Source organism: Ptychodera flava (genome assembly GCF_041260155.1).
Source record: "Ptychodera flava strain L36383 chromosome 23 unlocalized genomic scaffold, AS_Pfla_20210202 Scaffold_24__1_contigs__length_23054250_pilon, whole genome shotgun sequence".
Classification (NCBI taxonomy): Eukaryota; Metazoa; Hemichordata; class Enteropneusta; family Ptychoderidae; genus Ptychodera; species Ptychodera flava.
Window position 1 is genome coordinate 5,842,286 of NW_027248278.1, and position 19,672 is coordinate 5,861,957.

The 19,672-nt window shown below is 36.4% G+C and overlaps 1 protein-coding gene across 3 annotated transcripts in view; it reads right to left on the reverse strand.

Moving 5' to 3' along the window:
* Nucleotides 1–2,318: 2,318 nt before the first annotated feature.
* The window catches only part of LOC139124961 (DNA topoisomerase 2-binding protein 1-like), a 35,675-nt gene continuing 18,321 nt past the window's right edge, over nucleotides 2,319–19,672 (reverse strand). For 2 of the 3 annotated variants that reach the window (XM_070691079.1, XM_070691077.1), the window contains 18 exons: nucleotides 14,999–15,221; nucleotides 13,965–14,153; nucleotides 12,996–13,458; nucleotides 12,577–12,705; nucleotides 11,184–11,330; nucleotides 10,629–10,712; nucleotides 10,374–10,442; nucleotides 9,523–9,749; nucleotides 9,216–9,256; nucleotides 8,649–8,753; nucleotides 8,093–8,162; nucleotides 7,325–7,698; nucleotides 6,684–6,790; nucleotides 5,967–6,080; nucleotides 5,515–5,642; nucleotides 5,021–5,099; nucleotides 4,447–4,580; nucleotides 2,319–3,963 (listed from right to left, as the gene is read on the reverse strand). In XM_070691079.1, coding sequence (XP_070547180.1) covers nucleotides 3,885–3,963; nucleotides 4,447–4,580; nucleotides 5,021–5,099; nucleotides 5,515–5,642; nucleotides 5,967–6,080; nucleotides 6,684–6,790; nucleotides 7,325–7,698; nucleotides 8,093–8,162; nucleotides 8,649–8,753; nucleotides 9,216–9,256; nucleotides 9,523–9,749; nucleotides 10,374–10,442; nucleotides 10,629–10,712; nucleotides 11,184–11,330; nucleotides 12,577–12,705; nucleotides 12,996–13,458; nucleotides 13,965–14,153; nucleotides 14,999–15,221 — 2,762 coding nt within the window. In that variant the 3' untranslated portion in view covers nucleotides 2,319–3,884. The remainder of the gene's footprint in view (nucleotides 3,964–4,446; nucleotides 4,581–5,020; nucleotides 5,100–5,514; nucleotides 5,643–5,966; nucleotides 6,081–6,683; nucleotides 6,791–7,324; nucleotides 7,699–8,092; nucleotides 8,163–8,648; nucleotides 8,754–9,215; nucleotides 9,257–9,522; nucleotides 9,750–10,373; nucleotides 10,443–10,628; nucleotides 10,713–11,183; nucleotides 11,331–12,576; nucleotides 12,706–12,995; nucleotides 13,459–13,964; nucleotides 14,154–14,998; nucleotides 15,222–19,672) is intronic. The other variant, XM_070691078.1, reaches the window with a different exon arrangement.

Genomic DNA, 19,672 nt, shown 5'->3' on the forward strand with positions numbered 1-19,672 from the left:
CCCCCCCCAGAAATCAAATTGTTCTCCCCTTAATATCTGTCTTTCAAGCTGGACCACTGATTTAATGAAACCTGAAACATTTTGCAATAATTTTGTTTGCTTGTCCATTTTTAGTCGTGTAATGTTTTGTTTTCGTGTTTTGCCTTGTATTAAACCATTTATTCGCATTTTGTTGCGGTTTTTTGTAGGCGCTTTCTTTCCTGCAGTCTCCTTGACTTTGTTATTTGATCAGAAAGTCGATTGCATGCGTAAGGTCGCATTTTCTGGCTGCAAAATCTCTCCAGTCAACGCTCTTCGACCTTAGACCACAAGCAATTAAGTCATTGTAAAATTAGTTACAGGCCAGTGGCGCCATTTTTGTGAGTATACCATTTCAGATGATTTTTCTTGTCACTGCCTCATATTTATACCCATGGTGATTTCAGTGATAACATGCCCACTTTGTATCGATCTATCGACTAAAAAAGCATTTTAAAAATCTGTCATTTGAACAGTGCCCCGGCCATTGCTTGCATATCAGAGCTAGCTGGCGGTCGTTGGAATATGCTTTTGTCAAACACTGAATTTGAGCGCACAGTAATGAGTACTGACCGTACAAATTAATTTTTATATGGACCCTTATATTCATTTGGCAGCAGAACTTTGGAATAGATTGCCCAGGTATAGGATCATATTGTTGTACAAGTGAAATTATGACAATATGACAAGTCATGAATATACTGAGAAAAGATGGGAGCAGTCAAACTCCCAGTTATTTTCAAACTAAATCAACCTGTGTCAATCAGATGGGGAAGTTCAAGCCCACTATAGGGTACTGGTGACGTGGCTCAATGTCCATGATTGTGCAGAAGGGCCCACAAGGTGGGGAGGGACCTTATCTGATTAAAATCAGATGTCGAGATTGACCAAAGACCGGCCCATCCATCTCTACACTGGATTTCAATATATTGGGAGGGGCTGTCAGAAGTAGGCAACTTGTTTGTTATGGGGAGAGGGAAGTTTTTATGGTGGGAAGAGGGTGACTGCAGATTTTGTAGTGGGGAGGGGAAAGGGGAAATATTTGGTTGGAGGGGAAGTTTTGAAAATCTGGGTGAGAGGGTAGTTGAAGGTAGTATTCACATGGCCTACCATACCATAAATATCTGTCAAATTTGACCAGTTCACATAGCATGAGTAGGGGAGTCATCTTGGGAAATATTTCCATGGGGATCGGGTGGGGTGGGGGATCATGAAGCTTAAGACCTGATGACTTCAGGCATCACTTATAAAGCTTTGTCAAGCAAGAAACCCTCCCCCTTTCTCCAGTTGGTTACATATGACCGATTCCTTATTTGATGTGCTGAGAGCAAATTTCAAGATGTATACTGTCTTTGTCCCTTAAAACTCATTATATTACCATGCCCTGCCCGTCGATTTTTGATTGGTCGAGCTGAACCACATGACTGACCACAAAACACAGTAATGGTTTGTTTACAGGCCCGTGAATATGAATAATAAGATTACCAACTCAAAGTATCATAACTTTACAGCTCAAACGTAAATCATGACCAATCACAAAATAAAATGGAGCACTTGTGGGTCAAGTTGAGATACTTTTTTCTGAAAACATCTCCGGATTTGCCAATTTTTTACAGCGCGTGTGACAGTGCGTTGCGTATTGCTCAGTTTCTGGGGCCCAGTTGTCGTTCGCTCCTGAAATTTTCGGAAATTTTGATGGTTTTCTTTGGTTCGCTGATAATATAATGGAAATAACAGACTCCGCTCTGACCAGTAATGTTTATTTGTGGTCGCGGGCTTGAGGAAAGCCAAATTAACGGGCTCGGCAAGCCTCGCCCGTTAATTTTTGGCTTTCCTCTCGCCCTTGCCCACAAATAAACGTTAATGGTCAGCGCGTCGCCCGTTATTTCTATAATATTTGCATCCTGAATATCAACCATTTCTGAGAGAAAAAGATTTAGACAATCCCTGTTCTCATACAATCACTCCTCAACTGCTCATCAAGATAATGAATCAGATGAGACTGTTGAGCAACTCTTTGTATTTGCTCCTTCTCTTCTGTTGATGATGCCTCCTGACATTTTAGTTGTCATGGTTACAGAGATAATCTCAGAGTCAGAAGCAGAGTGTATGCAAGGCACTGTATTCTGCCGTACTAAACTATGACTTGCAAAGATACCCATTTCCATAAGAGAGATAGAAAGGGCAGCCTTTTTATTTCATACAAAATCAAAGATGTGTTAAACAAATCACAAAGCAATTGGACAGATTTTGAAAAACATGTGAAAAACATATATGCAAGAAACTGCCAAATTCACATTGATAATGCAAATAGAAATTTTTATTAGAGTATTACAGATATAATCCCACTTTCATTCAGAAAATATTCAAAATTGAAATTGTATTAAATGTACTGAGGTACAAAAAATTGAAAGTCAAATTTTCTACAAAAATGAGAATACTAGCTGTTATTAAAAATAGCCTAACAATCTGTACATAATTCTATGATTTTCTAAATATTATTCAAATGACAAATACTGTTCACACACACTAAAAATATAAATTCTTTTTTTCCGGAAGAAAACAGACATGACTTCGTTATTAAAGTAGTACATACAAATTTGAAAAATATGCTAATTTTGAAGTTTTACAGCAAAATTGTTTCTGCCAGTAAAACAATTTGCATATTGAATTATGTTTCAATAATTTGGAATGATCCATATAAGGAAGGAGAGAGTTTACAATCAACACGTTAAAAAGGATAAGAAGGCAAAAGACTTAGCATATTCTTAGAAAGTCTTGCGATAAATCTTGATTCTTTCAAGTGTTGAAGTATATTAGATCTTTGTACATTATCAAATCTGTATTACCTTTGGTGGAGGTCAAATTGATCTGAACATATATGGAAATAGGAATGTACCAAATTATTGCTGGTTACTGTAGTAAAAAGAGGACAGGGGACATTATTCTGAATCTGACCTATAAAATCATATAATTTACATTGATAGTGTCTGAAAATACATCATTGGCACACATTTTGGCAATGCACAGTGGAATAGTGCTGTATGTCCTGTACTTTCAAAAGTTACAATATCATCATCAAATGACATTTAAAGAATTCACACCAAACCAAATAATAAATTTGTGCATATTTCTTTCACTGATGAATGAAATTCTGCAGTACTTGCTGGTAAATTCTTTTGACAAAAGCTACAATGATAATTAAATCATCTTTATAATGCAGCTGGCGATACAAAGTGCTGAAATAAAGTCACTTTACTCAACAGTAGCTTACTGCATTTTCAATATTAGTTTCTGTCTGTTTTAGTAAATTTCTGGCAAACAAAAGAAGGTACAGTTTGTCTGGATTTAACAAAGAAGCTTTTCATCCTTCTGTCTCTCCACCCTGTCAACACTGTGCTTTGGTATAACCTTGCAATTGTCAATGTAACAATTTGTCCTAAATACAAGGCAATAGGGGTAAAATTGTTGACAATTCATCAACAGTTCTTTGTAAATAGATTCCAAATCATAATGGTGAAAGGTTTGAAGATTAAATTGGCAATAAAGCACATTATTTCAAGTTGTCTAATTTCAGTAAATTGCTTCAATTTGCAAAATAGGGTTCTTGTCATTTTGGACACAATGTAAAAATATTATCTTACTAACATTATAACAACTCACAATTAACTCAAGGGTGTATAAAGAAAACTGAAAAAATATCCCTGCACTTTTCATGTTTCCAAAATAAATGATCTGATAATGGTTTCCAATGGAAAGACACCATGTACAACTATCCTGATGTCATCATAACTTTTTTCTAATTCAACATACAAACTTTCAACTTTTCACTGGAAAACAATGCCAAAATATCAGCAATGACAAGTCTAGTGTCTTCTGCTTCTTTTAGACCCTGGTGTTTCACTCATACATGACTTCCTCTTCATTGGAGTGGAAGGTTCTGCACTGAAACACAAAATACAATGATGAAAGACTAAACAAAACAAAACAAAAATAATGTACATAGATAAACTAGATTCTCAAATTGCTACATAGTAGACATAATTGCTGTATTACATCTTTCCATTACACAATGTGCAGCAAATGTTGTCCTGTTTTTCCTCTGAGCACTTTTTGTAGTTAAACAATGTCTTTCCCGATTTTGTCATAATCAAGGTTGCAGCCATTCTGAAATTACATAATTTGCCCGTATTTCACATCAACATATCATGTCTTTTAAATATTCAAATGTTTGAATCAAAGCATTATGGGATCAATAAAAGATGGACAGAGACAGTCAGCAGATTGGGAATGCTTATTTTAGTCATATACAGGGCAGTGAATTTTCTTCTCTAAAAGTTTTACTAACTAGTAAATTTGCTTTTGTTGTTCATGCTAAATAGTTCTGCTAATCCCTGGGTGGTATAATACAAGACAGAAAGACCTCACCACTGGTAGAATGCCTTGGCTTCTGCTATGATGTATCTGTCGGCATCAGGTTCAGATTCAGACATCAGATACTCAGCTATGTATTCAGGTTTCAGACACAGAACATTACTTTCTGCCATCCCTCTGATGTCAACCTATGAAGATGTTGCCAAGACAACATTGGTGGATATTTTAGTTGGCTTTGATTTATTAGTATAGAGAGAAGCAAGAAGTTTAGCTGTAGCAGCTACTGCCATTGTAGTGTTTAGCAACATATGTCATTATTTGTCAAAAATTATGTAATAGAGATACTCCGTCACCACCAATTTGAAAATTAGCATACATCCATATATGGTAACCAATTTGCATACATCTATATACCGTATGGTAACAGAAGCATGTCAGCCATGTTTACTAGTTGAATATTACCAGCACCATAGTTTTACCACAGAACCATATGGTCTATGTGTTCTACCACCCAATACAAATTTCAGTGATTGATCAGAATAAATACAAATGACTAAATTGCTTCAAAAACTAAAATTTAAGTTGAACTTTGGTTAGAGATGACTATAGGATTTGTGTCAAAACTTACATTCAAATCTGGAGATTTTCTGATTTTGTTGATCTCAAGGAATGCATGTGTAGCATTTTCCACATTACTGAATGGTGGCCTACAAACATTAAACAAAACAAATATGTTAGTATTAAGGTTAAGTTTTAAGTTCAATTTACATATGTCATCCCTGATATGTAGGGTATTTAATACAACCAAAATAATATTGAGTACACTTGTGAAATTTTTCTCACATTATGATAGTGCCTCAAAGCTGCTCTGAATGATAACAGCTGAAAATGGTCAAAACTTACACGATGACCGATGAGTACTACATTGCCTGAACTTTACAGGAAAAATATTTTATGAAAGATCACAAAAAATATGTATTTTTGAATTTGTATGGCTGCTACCATTTCAAAATTCTTGTGACCTTGCTCAAAAGATTTTAAACAATTCTCTGAATAGAAATTCAGTATGGTCACTGTGCCCTATACTCTTAGGGAGACAAGGGGTTCACTATGGTCACTGACCTAGAACACAGTACTTGGGCAGCACCAGCCTCTAGTAACCTTTTAAACCCAGCCTCTCTGTTCACATCAACACACAGCAATACCTTCCATCCTTCAAATGCACCAACTTGTAGGTTATAATCTGTATTCTGTGAAAGAAAAAAAAAGAACTTTCAAAAAAAAAGATATAATAAATATAAATCATCAGAGGTTCCTGGGATTAGCAAGGGTATAAGCCACCATTGGTATTGACAAAGGAAATACTAGATGAACATTCTGAAACTCATCCGGTCAAAATTGTCATCACTGTCACATGAGGGCGCTATTCCTTGAAGCCTAACCACTCTATTAGCATCATGGTGTTGTTTTTCGATGTTATGGCAAAATTTGTAACACAAGAATCATGCAGCTTTAAGAAACCCTGGGAATCATGACTAACCTTTCAACTTGTGAGAGTTGATCTCTGAACTTACCTGTCTGGCTTCCTGTAACTGTTGTCGCCATCTTGTTGCAGCCAATGCCAACTTGACAGTCTGTGCTGATAACTTTGTCAAGTCAGTTCCACTGCCCCATTCATGCTCATCCTCCTACAGTTTGAAAACACTACCATTCATGTAATCTGTTCAACTGGCATATTTGACACTAGACTATCATCTCAATGTGCGAGAACATCCACTAAATATTTGATATTCATTACACCACTAGTCCCGCAGTGTAGCTTGCAGTCTAGTTTGCTAGAACTACCTACAGTCTTTAGTATACAAATAGTTCCATTCACTGGTCTGTTAGCCACAGGGCTAGGACACTGGGGCACATGAATTAGCCCACCCATGTCATATACCTCCATGACTCAATGATCATGTATAGCGCCCTCACATATTGACATACAGCGAAGGCATTAACACAGGTGAATGTAGTGTAACTGTAATAATTGCTAAACAGGAAAACTGGCAAGGTGCTATCTGTAACACTCAATCTGTAGACTTATTACTCGAAAAGTTAAACTTTATTCAAATTCAACGCGAAAAAAGTTTGTTTTAAGCAACAGAAAGGTACTGACATATTTGATCTGAAATTAATGACTTTTGTGCTATCCACAAGGCTGTATTGAAGATAAATTTGACACAATAATGCGATGAAATAAGAGCTTAAAAGATCTCCAACAGCACAGAAAATGGTTTTCAGATTACCTGTACAAATTCTTCCGCTTGTCTGCATGCTTCAAGATAAGATTTATGCAAGACCCATTTACCAGATGCCAAAGCTGCCAGGTATTTCTCATTACGAGTCGGGGTACCTGAAAAATGAAATACAGGTATTGATGCTACATGTTGAGTCACCGGTGTAGGATATTACACAGTGAGTTTAACATTTTGGCACGTACGTTTGTGGTGTGGGGAACTAAGGGTAGCATTTCTGTTGTCCTCTGTAAAGAATGCATTGATATTCTGGTGGGAGCTGCTAACATGATCTTGGCTGGAACTCCATTATTACCCTTTGGGCACCAAAGTCTATTTTTGTCCCCTTTATAAAATAAACCTTAGGCAATTTTTCTCAGATTTTTGCCAAAATTTTTGAGAAAAAACTGCAGCCAATGAAATGAGATATCCATTTGGTCCAAAGTTGTCAAAAAAAATACAGAAAAATTCATAAAAAATTGTTAAAATTTTGCACTTAAATTCTGGCGGGAGCAAATTCCTGCGCTCAAAGGGTTAAAATTTGCCTGGGTATCACCTTTTATCAAAAACACAATAATATCATAAATAAACATTATTGCTTATACCATATCTGACTAGACACCCTTGAAATCAACAACAAATGGGTTACTTACCAACTACAACATGTGTACACGTACTGTCATAATACTGGGTCTCACTGACAGTACCCCCTAACTCTTCAATTAATCCACTGTAGTCAATCTTTTCCTGCTGTGTCATTGAGGACAGCAGAAACCTTGGCTTGTGTGGTGGTTTGTACTTTCTCTCCTCCGGTGCCAGGGCCACTGCTGGTCTGGCTGAGGGCAGTCTAACAGGTGGTGCCTCTGGTGTTGAGGATACATTATGTTCATCATCCTCAGTAGCTCTCTGTGGATGACTTTCTTCCTCATCCTGGCCTTCACCATCCTCTTCATCATCCTCTCCATCCTCATCTCCATGGCAACTGTTTCCACCCTGTAATTTCTCCATAATTTTCAACCTCTCTTCCCTTGAATGAAAATATATTTTACTTAATGTGTGATTTATTCCTTGTAACCCAGGTCAAACTGTCCTCTTAGAAACAATGAGTATAGTAAGGTTGTCTATTTATGACTCCAGCTATAACTTATACCAGTGCACATATTTTTGGTATCGCTTGCAATGAGAATATATGAGCCATCATTCAAGGTGAATAATTATTAATCAGGTCACAAAACAACTAGGAAATGACAATAGGAATAGTGTTACCTTGACTACTGCTTAGTGGAGGTTAAATAATGATTCTAAAATATAATAATATTGACTAGTTTCTCTTGTTGTTGTGCAAAACATGGATGAACGACAATGGCTTTGAAGCTAAGTCAATTTTTCTTATATTGATGTGTATAATTGGTGAGACTCACCGTCCTGTAGGGTCATCCCATGTTATCTGTAATGTTTGTGACGCTTCTGGTGGTAGGTCACTGAATGTGTCTGTCAATGTGAAAACAGTACTAGCATGAGTGTCATGAATTCATCTGTCTATATATCCTTGTACCAGTAGAATAATCTTTTTGCTATACAATACAGGATCTGCACTCTATTGATATTCAGCACATATAAGTCATTATCTCTGGACTTACTAACAACATTCATTAATATATATATTATATCTATGAATATCATGATGTCCCACTTCCACCATTTTATGTCTAAAATATTCACAATTAATAATAAGTCAGTAAAGTATAGATATTCATCCTGATGATTTATCAATATAATATTTGCATAATATATAAAAGAATGATTATTGATAGCTTGGTAGCCTATCACACGTTTCTCGCACACTGATAGGACTGCATCACTGCAGTAGGATAGTAATAAAATTCTTGACAACATAGTCTAAACAATTGCAATTCCACAATGCTTGTCACACATCTGTCACATCTAAAGAAAATAGATTAACTTAAATGTTCTTACTTTTGGAAGACTGTAACCGTGAAGATCTTGTCTTGGAGGCACTGTCAGTATTGCCATGGTCCTGGTCCTGTGCATGGACACCGCTATTGCTTGTATTGCTGCTGTCTGTAACAATGGAACAAAGAGTATCCAGTGAGCTGCATCAAAGACTACAGTTATCTTTAGGCTACAACTTTTTTAACCCTTTGAGCGCAGAGGTCAATTTTTCTGCCTTCATAGAATAGAACCCAGACAATTTTTTTCAGATCTAGAAATTTTTTTTCCAGATTTTTCTTAAAATTTTGATCAAAAACTGTAGGCAATGAAAAGTGATGTCCTTTTGGTCCAAAATTATAAAAATAAGAAAGTAAAATTCATATAAATCGGTAAAATGTTGCTCTAAAATTTTGGCGGGAAAAATTGCAACACTTAAAGGGTTAAAGATTGTGATTAGGTCAAATAAGATTTTGCATCACCGATAAGATCAGGTACACTACCAATAACAAGAATGGCATGTCATCTTCACTATTGCTGCAGCATTCAGGGCAGAATTCAATTTTGGTTTAAGAATTTTAATTCAAAACTTACTGTTTAGTCTTCTGCTTTTCCTCTTGGCACTCTTGTTTGTCCTGACAGAGATAAAAATATAATTGATTGTTTACAACAAGTAAACAAACATACAAACAAACAAATAAACAAATAAATAAATTTATGATTACCAGGGTATTTATTCAAAGTGAAACTGTATACTGACAACAATATTCTTGATTGAACCATTTGATATTATTTGCACATTCTGTTTTATCCATTATTTTCAAAGATGTAATTATAACAAACAGAAAATCTCTCATAATGAGTACAAAACTCATTTTGTCATTTTAAGAACAACACTTACATGGCAGTTGTCTTAAGTTCTTCAAATTGTCTTTTAAAATCTTGTTGTATTTCCAGAGTGTGCGGCATCTCTTCTTCAACTTCTTTATCTTCATCTCTGGTCTCTTTCACTTCTTCTTCATCTTTTGTCGCCATGGTTTTACATTCATCCTCCTCATCACTACTGCTGCCAACATTGGACTGGACTCTGGTACTGGCTCTGGTTAAACGTCTCTTTTTACTCACAGTCTGCAAAACAGAAATTCCGTGTCTTAGTCACAGTCAAATTGTTGGCAAATAAAACACTAGCTAACTGACAAAGGTTGCTGGACATGTTAATATAAATTATATGCTAATGACAATCATCAATTGGTTAAAAGTTGACTGATTTTGTTTAATATGGCTTGTCTACCATCTGATTCTTGTTTGTTTCTATAACAGAAGTGAACACTTAAAATCAGAAACTAACCCGAACAATAAATACTCAAGATAATGCACACCTTGAAATTGAAAGACTTAAAACTTTTGGTTGAACTTTCCACATGGTAACTTTAAATCATCTCCTTTAAAAATCAAGATTGAAAATATGGTCATCAAGTAAAATTTGATATTAGAGAAACAAATCATCTGATATTTACCAACACTTTATATTCACAATGGTCGCCCTCCTTTTTTAACTCTATGAGGACAAATTAAATTTCAGATTTTCACAAAATCAAGCCGAAAAAAATTGTCAGTTACTCCATGATCTGTAATGGAGACTCTTAATGGCTGCATAAAGAGAAATTAAACCTTAATACCACATAATAAAACTAATTGTATGATACAACAATATCCCAATTATTGCAGTAACATTTCATTTGATTCACCTACCAGACTCATCTTTGGATTGTAAGTGTGTGGATACAGGGACTCATCAACATGCTTGTTTTCATCCTGGCACTGAAACAAACAAAATGTCTAAAGTAAACAACATTAAAAAAAACAAACAAACAAAAGGAGACAAATACTATAGTACGACAATAAACATCTTCTCAGTGGGTGAGTGGTTGAGTTAAATGCTCACACTATCTTGTCTAGTGAGTAAATGAAACTTCTATAAAAAAGTTGAATTGTTGGTTTACTTACTGCTTTTAGCCAGAGTGGACTAACAATGTATTTTCCTTGCTCCTTGGCCAGCTTGTATTCTTTGCTATTGTCATTGTTTCTTCCCTGTCATGGTAAAAGTAATACAATTTATTACACATGTACCATCAAGAACAATAGAGTTTTGCCCGCACTAAAAAATCCACATGGAATGCCCCTTTCATAATATATACCGTTTTAAAAGGCCCTAACCCGCATGTGCTGATGTGCAATGCATTCTGCGGCTGCATCTGTGCGTACTGTTGAACAGTTTCAAGGGACCCATTGGATGTTTGCCAGAATTTGTCTTGCGCTCTGTGCCTGAAGTGCACAAGCTAGAAAGAAGCACCTCCAACTTAGTGTTCTGTGCTTGTGCTCTAAATTGGGTAAAAATAGTTGACAATAAATGAAAATGGTAAATATTCGGCTCATTTCTGATCCCCTAGTCATAAAAGTACGATGTATAACAACAAGGTTATTACCAAAGTACTGTACAGGATACACTCGGGCATTGGCGCTGCACATCGTCCTCCATGTGGGCTTGGCCTGACAACTCACCTTATAGATAAAATGAGTGCATGTCTTGTCATATGTCCATATATATTCTGCTCCCAGAGACTCAGCCAGGTTGTTGTATTCACTCTGTTGTTTGCTGACTTTCTTACTGACACAAATGATGACACCATTCAACACACCCTGCTCATCCTGAAACCAATAAATGGTTTTATTAAACATTATTATAAACAAAACTAACAAGACCGCGCCAATACAAAATCAAATCTATATGTAACACATGAGGGCATACTATGTGTATTGAAGTCATAGGGAAATATACGGGAGTTACAGTCTGAAGGTGAGAATTTCTTGTATTCTCCTTGAAATTTGGAACTTGAAGCTTTAAAGGCAAGACTCATACGGATACTCTGTATCTAATTTTCCTGTCTGCGGAGTGAATCTTGTGACAACAACAAACACATTAATAATTGAGCCGAGGGGTATAAGAATTGGGAGGATAACAATCTGTATGCAACGTAGCCTTGATCAAAAAATATTGATTGAAAGTAATTGCTGCAACTGTCATTATCAGCATCTTATATTTCATCTAATATTCATGGCAGCTACTAATTTGACTTTGGCTGAGCAGTCTGTAAATTACTGAATAAGTATGTGAAAAAATATTGTGTAACTTCTGTCATACTTAAGTTGGATACGATGATGGTAATTGGAAATTGCTGCAATGCTGATTAAATTGTGAAAGAATGAATACATTTGGTTATCAGTAATCATTACTAACTGTTGTATTGTATTTGAGACAATGACAATATTTAATAAATAATAATAAATATCAAAATAGGGCAGAGCATATAAGATAGCACACAGTGATATTGGGATTGTAATTTCAATTGTTGACAATCCACTGTTAGACGGATTTTTGCTAAAAGTATTGTTTAACATACTTTTCTTCATTACAGGTGTTGGCATCTCACTGACTTCAGCAGCCTGACTACGAAGCGTAATTTGCGTCAGAATGGTGACCCTTGGCACAATGCATGATGACTGCTGGCTGCTGTCGAAGGGTGTTTTAATGTATTTTGTCCAAAATGAAAATATAGTGATGACTTTTAATGCATTTTCAAACTTTAAAGATATCTTAGTAACAATTGCAAATCAATTGCAAAGTTTGATCAAAATAAAAATAATTGAAGTTTGCCTGGTATTATGTACTATGATGCACTTGCAAGCATTGTGGGCATGACTATGTCCTCAAAGGAACAAATTTTTATCATACTGGAGTTACTAATGTGTATCAGTGAGTCAATTATGGCCAACTTTGGCGGATCACTACCACAACCTATTACTGTGCAAAATTGTCCAACAATGACCATATTTGGTAAATATTAGACCCCTTTATGAAATTAGTGACCATATTTGGTCAATGTTGTTAGAGTACCTGTTTATGAAATACCTCTTCTTCCTCATCGTTGTCCTGCTGTTGACCAGTTTGGATACTGCTTGCTGTACTATGAATGGTCCTGCCAACAGCTTTCTGCATCTGATTTGAGAACATTACATCAAGGGGCTACAACAAAGATAAAATAAACAGAGGAAAAAACGATCAAAGTACTAATGCAGACAATGCAAAATGAAATTTGCAAATGTGGCAGATAGAAATGGCATAAAGAGAGCATCTTATAATGAATCTTTCATTGTAATCTGTAAGTTTGTGATGAACTGTGACATTCAGATAAAAGTAGGATGTTATGGAAAGTCTGGGAGACTGTTTTTGTCATTCAGCTAGAACTATGGTAATTGGTATCTGACGTTTTTTTTCTGTTACATGCTCTGACTGGATATCAGTTACTAACTTACTAGACTTGATTTTCGTCTCCTCTGACTTCCTTTGACTCTTTGACTTGGTGGAGTTTCCAGATACGCCAGGGCATCAGAGAAATCAAACGATGGCTGATATCCTTTCTTTGAGAGAAATGACGCATCCATTCCACTTGTGCTTGGCACAGCATTATGCACCGGTGCAGCAGTGTTTTTCTGTTTATTAGATTTGCTTTCCATGGCATTATTAACAGTGGTATTTTCCTCTTTATCAGATTTAGCAGTTATAGATTTTATCCTGTCCACATCATTGCTTGCACCATCTGATTTTTGTTCTACTTGTTCATTAGGCAGACTAGTCCTCATTTCATTCCTATTGTTATTCCTGTTCTGATTCTCTGTCTGTATCCTGGCAGTCTTTTCTGCTTCTCCCCTGGTATTGCCGATGATGTAACTCTCTTCTGGAACTTTCTGTCTCTGTCTTGCACACTCCAGTAACCACCTGGTGATTCATGGCATATAATTCAAAAGAATTACTACAATTAGTTCTTTTCGTGCTGCAATTTTCCCACCAAAATTTTGGTGCAACATTTTACCAAGTTTTATGAATTTTTCTGCAAGTGTTTTTGATACCTTTGGACCAAATGGACTTCACATTTCATTTCCTGCAGTTTTTTATAAAAAAATTTCCAAAAATAAAAAATACTTGACTGGTTTATATTGTATAAAACCAACAAAAATTGAAGTTGGTGCTCAAAGGGACTGTTATTTATCAAAAGGAGAAAGAGGTTCAACTTTCCAAATGTTGAGATAAAGTTCTTTTGACTCACTGAAGTAGGGATCAAAACATTCAAAGAAAAGTGGTCTGTTTTGATCCAGCTTGCACTGGTGTGTCTGATATTTTGGACCTTTCTGCATCTGGTGAGACGCATGAAAAAATACCAGCCATCAAAAAAAAAAAAATTCAGTTGTACTCAATTTAACCACATTGCAAGCATTCATCATTACCTTTTGTCAACAGCTGGAAGTCCCCATTTCACAGCACCTGTATACTTGCTACCTGATGGTTCTTGCAATATAAGATGTGTGTTAGCCAAGGCACCTTTGTTGGCTTTGCGTACAAAGTAGTCCTGCACAATGGCACCCAGGTATTCAGCTAAGTGTTGTATGCAGTCTCTTTCTGTACCAGTGAATTGACTGTCAAGAAAATAAAATTACACCTTTCAGTTGTAGATTTTGGCGTCACCTTATTGTCTACAATGGTAAGGATGGACACATGTACCGGTACATGCTTCTAGTGGGACAAGATTATAAGCGGGAGAAAAATAGTTGATCATAGCTCAGTAAAGCTTGTAATCTGTCTTTGTAGTTCTGGACCGACTTTCAAATATAAAAAGGTTTTGTTTGTTGTGATACAGCATGTGTGGAATGACTGTTTTAAGCATGGTTTATCACATATCTTATTTAGAATGTTTGAGTTGGTACCAATAAACATAGGAAAATTGGAGAGAACAATCACTACAAAGCCCTACAGTTACAGGTGGTCATTTTCTGCTACTACATTTCCACAAACGGGCTATCCTTTACTTTGCGCCAGAAGTTTTCTTCAGACTTACTTTGTACTCCAAAACAAACTTTTATCAAACTCAGAAATGTGGATTTTGTTCAACCTGACATCAGTCAAGTTTGTTCAACTTAAGGGCCGACTGTTGGCTCAGCAGCATGGCTCTCTCCTGCTTTAATCTTAAGGTGAGTATAGCCTGGCTCAGTGAGCTGTCGCAGCCAGCCTGGTTTTGCTATGAGTTACCCTTGAGCTGGCTTCACCAGACCGTTGAGGGCGTATCAACGTAGGTCAGAGATTAAAAGCTGAGTAGCAAACCAGGGTCACGTTTTGACCTGCACCTTTAGTCTCTAGCTATCAGCTGGACATGTTTGTCAGAAAAAGAAGGTACCAGGACAACTGACAATCCAAATGCAAACCTTTTCTATTCTCTTTTAATAAATTTCTTGATGATAAATTCCTCTAAAAAAGCACCTCTCACCTGATTGAAATTACACAATTCTGTAACGGTTTACAATCATCTGGGATGTCAATTGGTAAAAACAGTTCATTGCTTTCACAGTCTATCAGGCATTCATTCTCAATACACATCAAAAGCCAACAGTTGTTGATTACAGCTTTGGCTTCTACATTGTCATAGCAACCAATAAGAGGGACAATTGCAAAATCTGCCATTTTGTTGACTTTGTCTGGTTTGAATGTTCCTATGTGGAAAAATGAAAAAAAAAGACAAATCTTAATTACTACCATACTATACAGACGTAAGGTCCAAAAATTCGTACTAAGTAGTGCTACCAAATTTGTTGTGATGATTTTTTTTAAACAAATACACTTAGCTCATACAAATACTGATAGTATATCAATTTCTGTGCAATCAAACCTGTCAATTGAAAAGGTTTAATTAAGATTGACTGGATGAGATTTCTCAATATCTCCATCTGTAACATTACTGTCAATAGGCCCAAACAACTGCTAAAGGTTACATGATAATGCTCATTACACACTTGAGGGATATCACCTGGGATCACAATGCAGACAGGTCAAGTAGAAATAGGACCTGTGAATAGATTAACTGTGCTCCCTAGAAATTTGTTAATTATTAACTTAAGACTATACACATTTTATGAGGCAGTGGCTGTATGGCATACCGATCAACTCAGTCAGAAATCCTATTGAATGGCACAAATGTAGTGTTACTGGGCTGCCAATTTTTATCATAATCTATATGAACTGTGTCTATATAACTACAAACTCTGTAATCATACTCTTCGGTATTTTAACACAACCTGGGTAGTATGACTAGGAGGAAAAATTAGACTCTTATTTTTAGGGCAAAGTCAAAATAAAGAATTGTGTGATAACACAAATCTAGTTTGTAAGTCCACAGAGCGAGGCCGACTTGCAGAACACAGCTGTCCAGTAGCCACTTTTGCAATGCTGACGTAGTCATCTTGGTATGCGTTATCTAGCTACCCATATCTCTATTGCACACGGCACTCAACCTCACCAGCCTTGTTTCAGGCCCTGTGTCCGGGTTCATTCATTCTAGGCCATAACACAACCTGGGTAGAACTACTAGAAGGAAAAATTAGACTCTATTTTTAGGGCAAAGTCAAAGTACATGTTTGGGTAGTCTTGTAATAATTTAGACAAACAAACATGCAATGTCTGATCTGCACAGTTTGGTTAGATCAAAGTAGCACAATGTCCCAAACCAACCTGTACATGAACTCTCATAACAATTTCTCAAGCATCTCAATCCAAGCATTGAATCGTGTGGACCAATCACAGCCACTGTTAAAAATGTTTGCAGTAAACAGAAATGTAACCAAAAACATAGGGCCAAAGTCCCTGAAGCTACTATAGACATGGATACAAAATTAAGTATTTCCTGACTGTATGAAATTATCTCACTATAAAGGTCATCCTCGGGACTTGTAAAAATCAGAAAATCAGAAAAAGCACACAGAAGAGACAAATGTTTGAAACTTAAGGGGAAGTTCAAGGTCATCAAAAGCATTATAAGGAATCATGTAACACTTTCATTGCACTGTTTACACAGATTGCATAATTGCTATAAATAGCACATGAGGAATCTTACAGCCCAGCTTTACCATAAAAACCCTATCACTTTGACCACTCTTTTAATTGACCACTCTATTTTTTTCCTCAAAAAGTAATTTAATTTCATCCTTAACAAGTCAACCAAATGGAAATTGGAACTTTCTCTATCTCTATTTATTTTAATCACCCTACCATGACAAACTATTATGAGCAATTTCTTTTAGATAACATACAGAGCACAATAAATGACGGTTCAGAATATGTCAAAGTTGGGATTCAGGAAAGTTGCCTTTACATATTTTAATCCTCCAAGATGGTAAGCATTTCACTATGAACTGTCAAAAAAGTTGAGCTTTCTAATAATTCTACACTAAAATTATTTTGGCTTTGATGATTTCCTAATTAATTCAATTATTTAAAATCATATTAATTATTTCTTTCTAGATGAATTGATAGGGTTTATACAGTACAAGAATTACATACAATGTAAGTCAAATTTTGACCAAAAATGGAAAAAAAATTCCTTAAAAATACACAATTGCATAATTCATCACAATTTTAACAAATCTAAGTAGGGTTATCCCTAGGGACCTGTATACCAAATAACAAAGCTGTCTGACCAGTGGTTATGAAGAAGATTTTTTACCAAAAACGCCTTTTTTGGCGTTAATTTGGCTATTTTCAACAATATCAAAAAATTAAAATAACTAGTTTCTCAAAATCATAATTTTCATCCACACAACAAATATCAAATCAGTAAATACTGCGGTTCTCAAGATATTTGAGTGGACGGACGCCTCACAAACGGACATACATACATACATACATACAGACTGACGACGGACGCCGGACGGATACCCATCCCAATAGCTTCTATAGACTATAGTCTATAGTAGCTAAAAAGGCAACATCTCATGTTGTGTTTCTCTTTGTCATTGATACAACACACATGTAGCTCATTCATTGTCATAGTTACGCTGTCTTGTTATCTTCAGATACAGGGTGAAGCACTGCACGATCAAATTGTGCTTTGGCCTTGGCCATAGCATATTTCAAATCAAACTCACACGTGACTGTAGTAAGCAATTTCCATTGGCTCATTTTGACTGAAAACTCTCACCAGACACATTACAGTTCAAACTGATTGCTACCAGTGATTTGATTTAATTGCCTGTCTCACTGGTAGCGTCACAGTTTAACAGTGACAATTATTGTTGCTGATCTATGATTATTTCGTTCATTACAAAGTTGAAGACTCAGAACACAAAATGTACACATCACTGTTTAGGTAGGTCAGACACTGCACCATGGTGGGTGGAGGGACCATGGACAGTGCATTTTGGCAAAAATGTTTTACCGCACAAGTTCAATTTGTTACCGCCAGTTATACTTGTAATACTGACATGTTCCCGTTCAAATATAAAATCAAGCTTGCTGCTTTCTTTGATCGTTGGTCAAATTATTGGAGGAAAAAAAACGCCAGTGATATGTTCCTTGAGGTCACTTGTAGGTGTTGCCATTTTGAAGTTTAAAGTGCAGTAGGAACCAGTGACATGTTTGGCTGCCTAACATATGCCATTTGTAATCGTGTGATGGTGCTGTCAGTGAGACCATATAAAGCCAATACCGAAGGGTTGTTTTAAGGGAGGGTCTCTGCCCAAAGAAACACCCTTGAGAAGTTGACAAACATAAAAACACACTAAGAAACATCAAATTTGAACACATAAGGGAGTGTTGTTTATAAACGAAATTGTTTTTAACAAAATTCATAAAAGTATTCTCACAAAAAGAAAAATACCACATACTTGTCAGCCCTTAATGTCTTATTGAGATTGCACCTAAAGAAATCAAAATTAGACATTTTTCAAAATTGGCATACAAGAGTAGGTCAATCCTTTCCTGCATCGTCTAATACCTGGCCAGTATTTGCTCTGCCTTCATTTCAGCAAATAATCATATATCCCTGAAAAATTCTAAAGAAAGCCCTGTGAGGTGAGGACCAAGACTGCAGGTTAGTGGCCTCATATTGTTCACCACAGCCAATGATGTATGCAATGTTACATACTGTATACCGTATTTTTTTTGCGAATATTTTTTTTTGCGATTTTGTAAAAGGGTAGCACTCTGCGGCGTTTTAAGTTTGCGTTTACAGGAAGTCTCACAGATTGCGGTAAAACTAACAGGAAACAAACAACGTGAATTGGATACCTTTGTTCACGCCCAGGTGTTATTACAGCGATCACGAACATCAAGAAACAGACTTGTCATGGACACCTTGTGATCACCGATTAGCCTTGTCATCGTCATGAAAATAAAAGCTTTTGAAAAAAAACGAAGTGTTAACGTCTCCCTTTTATTTACACCTATTGAAAAAAAGGGTATCTTTATCATGGGCACTTGAGGGGAGGACCCACATAGTTTCTATAACACATGGCCGTTTCACACTTTGAGAACTCTTTAGTTCTGAATGTAAATCTTTTGTTCTCAATGTAAATTTCGGGAGATCAAACGAAAAAATGGCATATAAGCCGAGGTTTTGACAAGAATATTTCACTTTCCACTGCATTCCCGAGGTGATAACATCGCTCCGTCTTCAAGTCAAAAACGTTCACTCGGTTACTCACTGCAAACGTGTACATGATGTGGCGCTACGTTACTGTCAGCAAGAAATCACCTTCACGGCAAAGTTTTCCTGATCCAAAGCCTGGTCTCCCAGATCCTAAACTCTCAAGTAATCCAGAAGAGACCCAGAGAGCTAACGAAGAAGTCGAGAACGTGTTAGCTGAACTGAATACGAATGGGTTGAAACGAAAGCGAGGTCAGTATTCACATTATGACGCCGAGCTCCGAGCTGAGATAGGGAAGTTTGCTGCCGAAAATGGTAACATGAAAGCAGTACGTCATTTTGCAGTAAAACTGGGTCGAAAAATCCGTTGCCGTATTTGACGTGTTCAGAGCCCATCAGGGTGAAGAGTTCCTGACAAAACTCCACGATGCAGGAATCAACACTGTCTTCGTTCCTGCGAACTGCACATCAGAATTACAGCCCTTGGACTTGTCTTTCAATGCGAAATTCAAGGATGCACTGGGT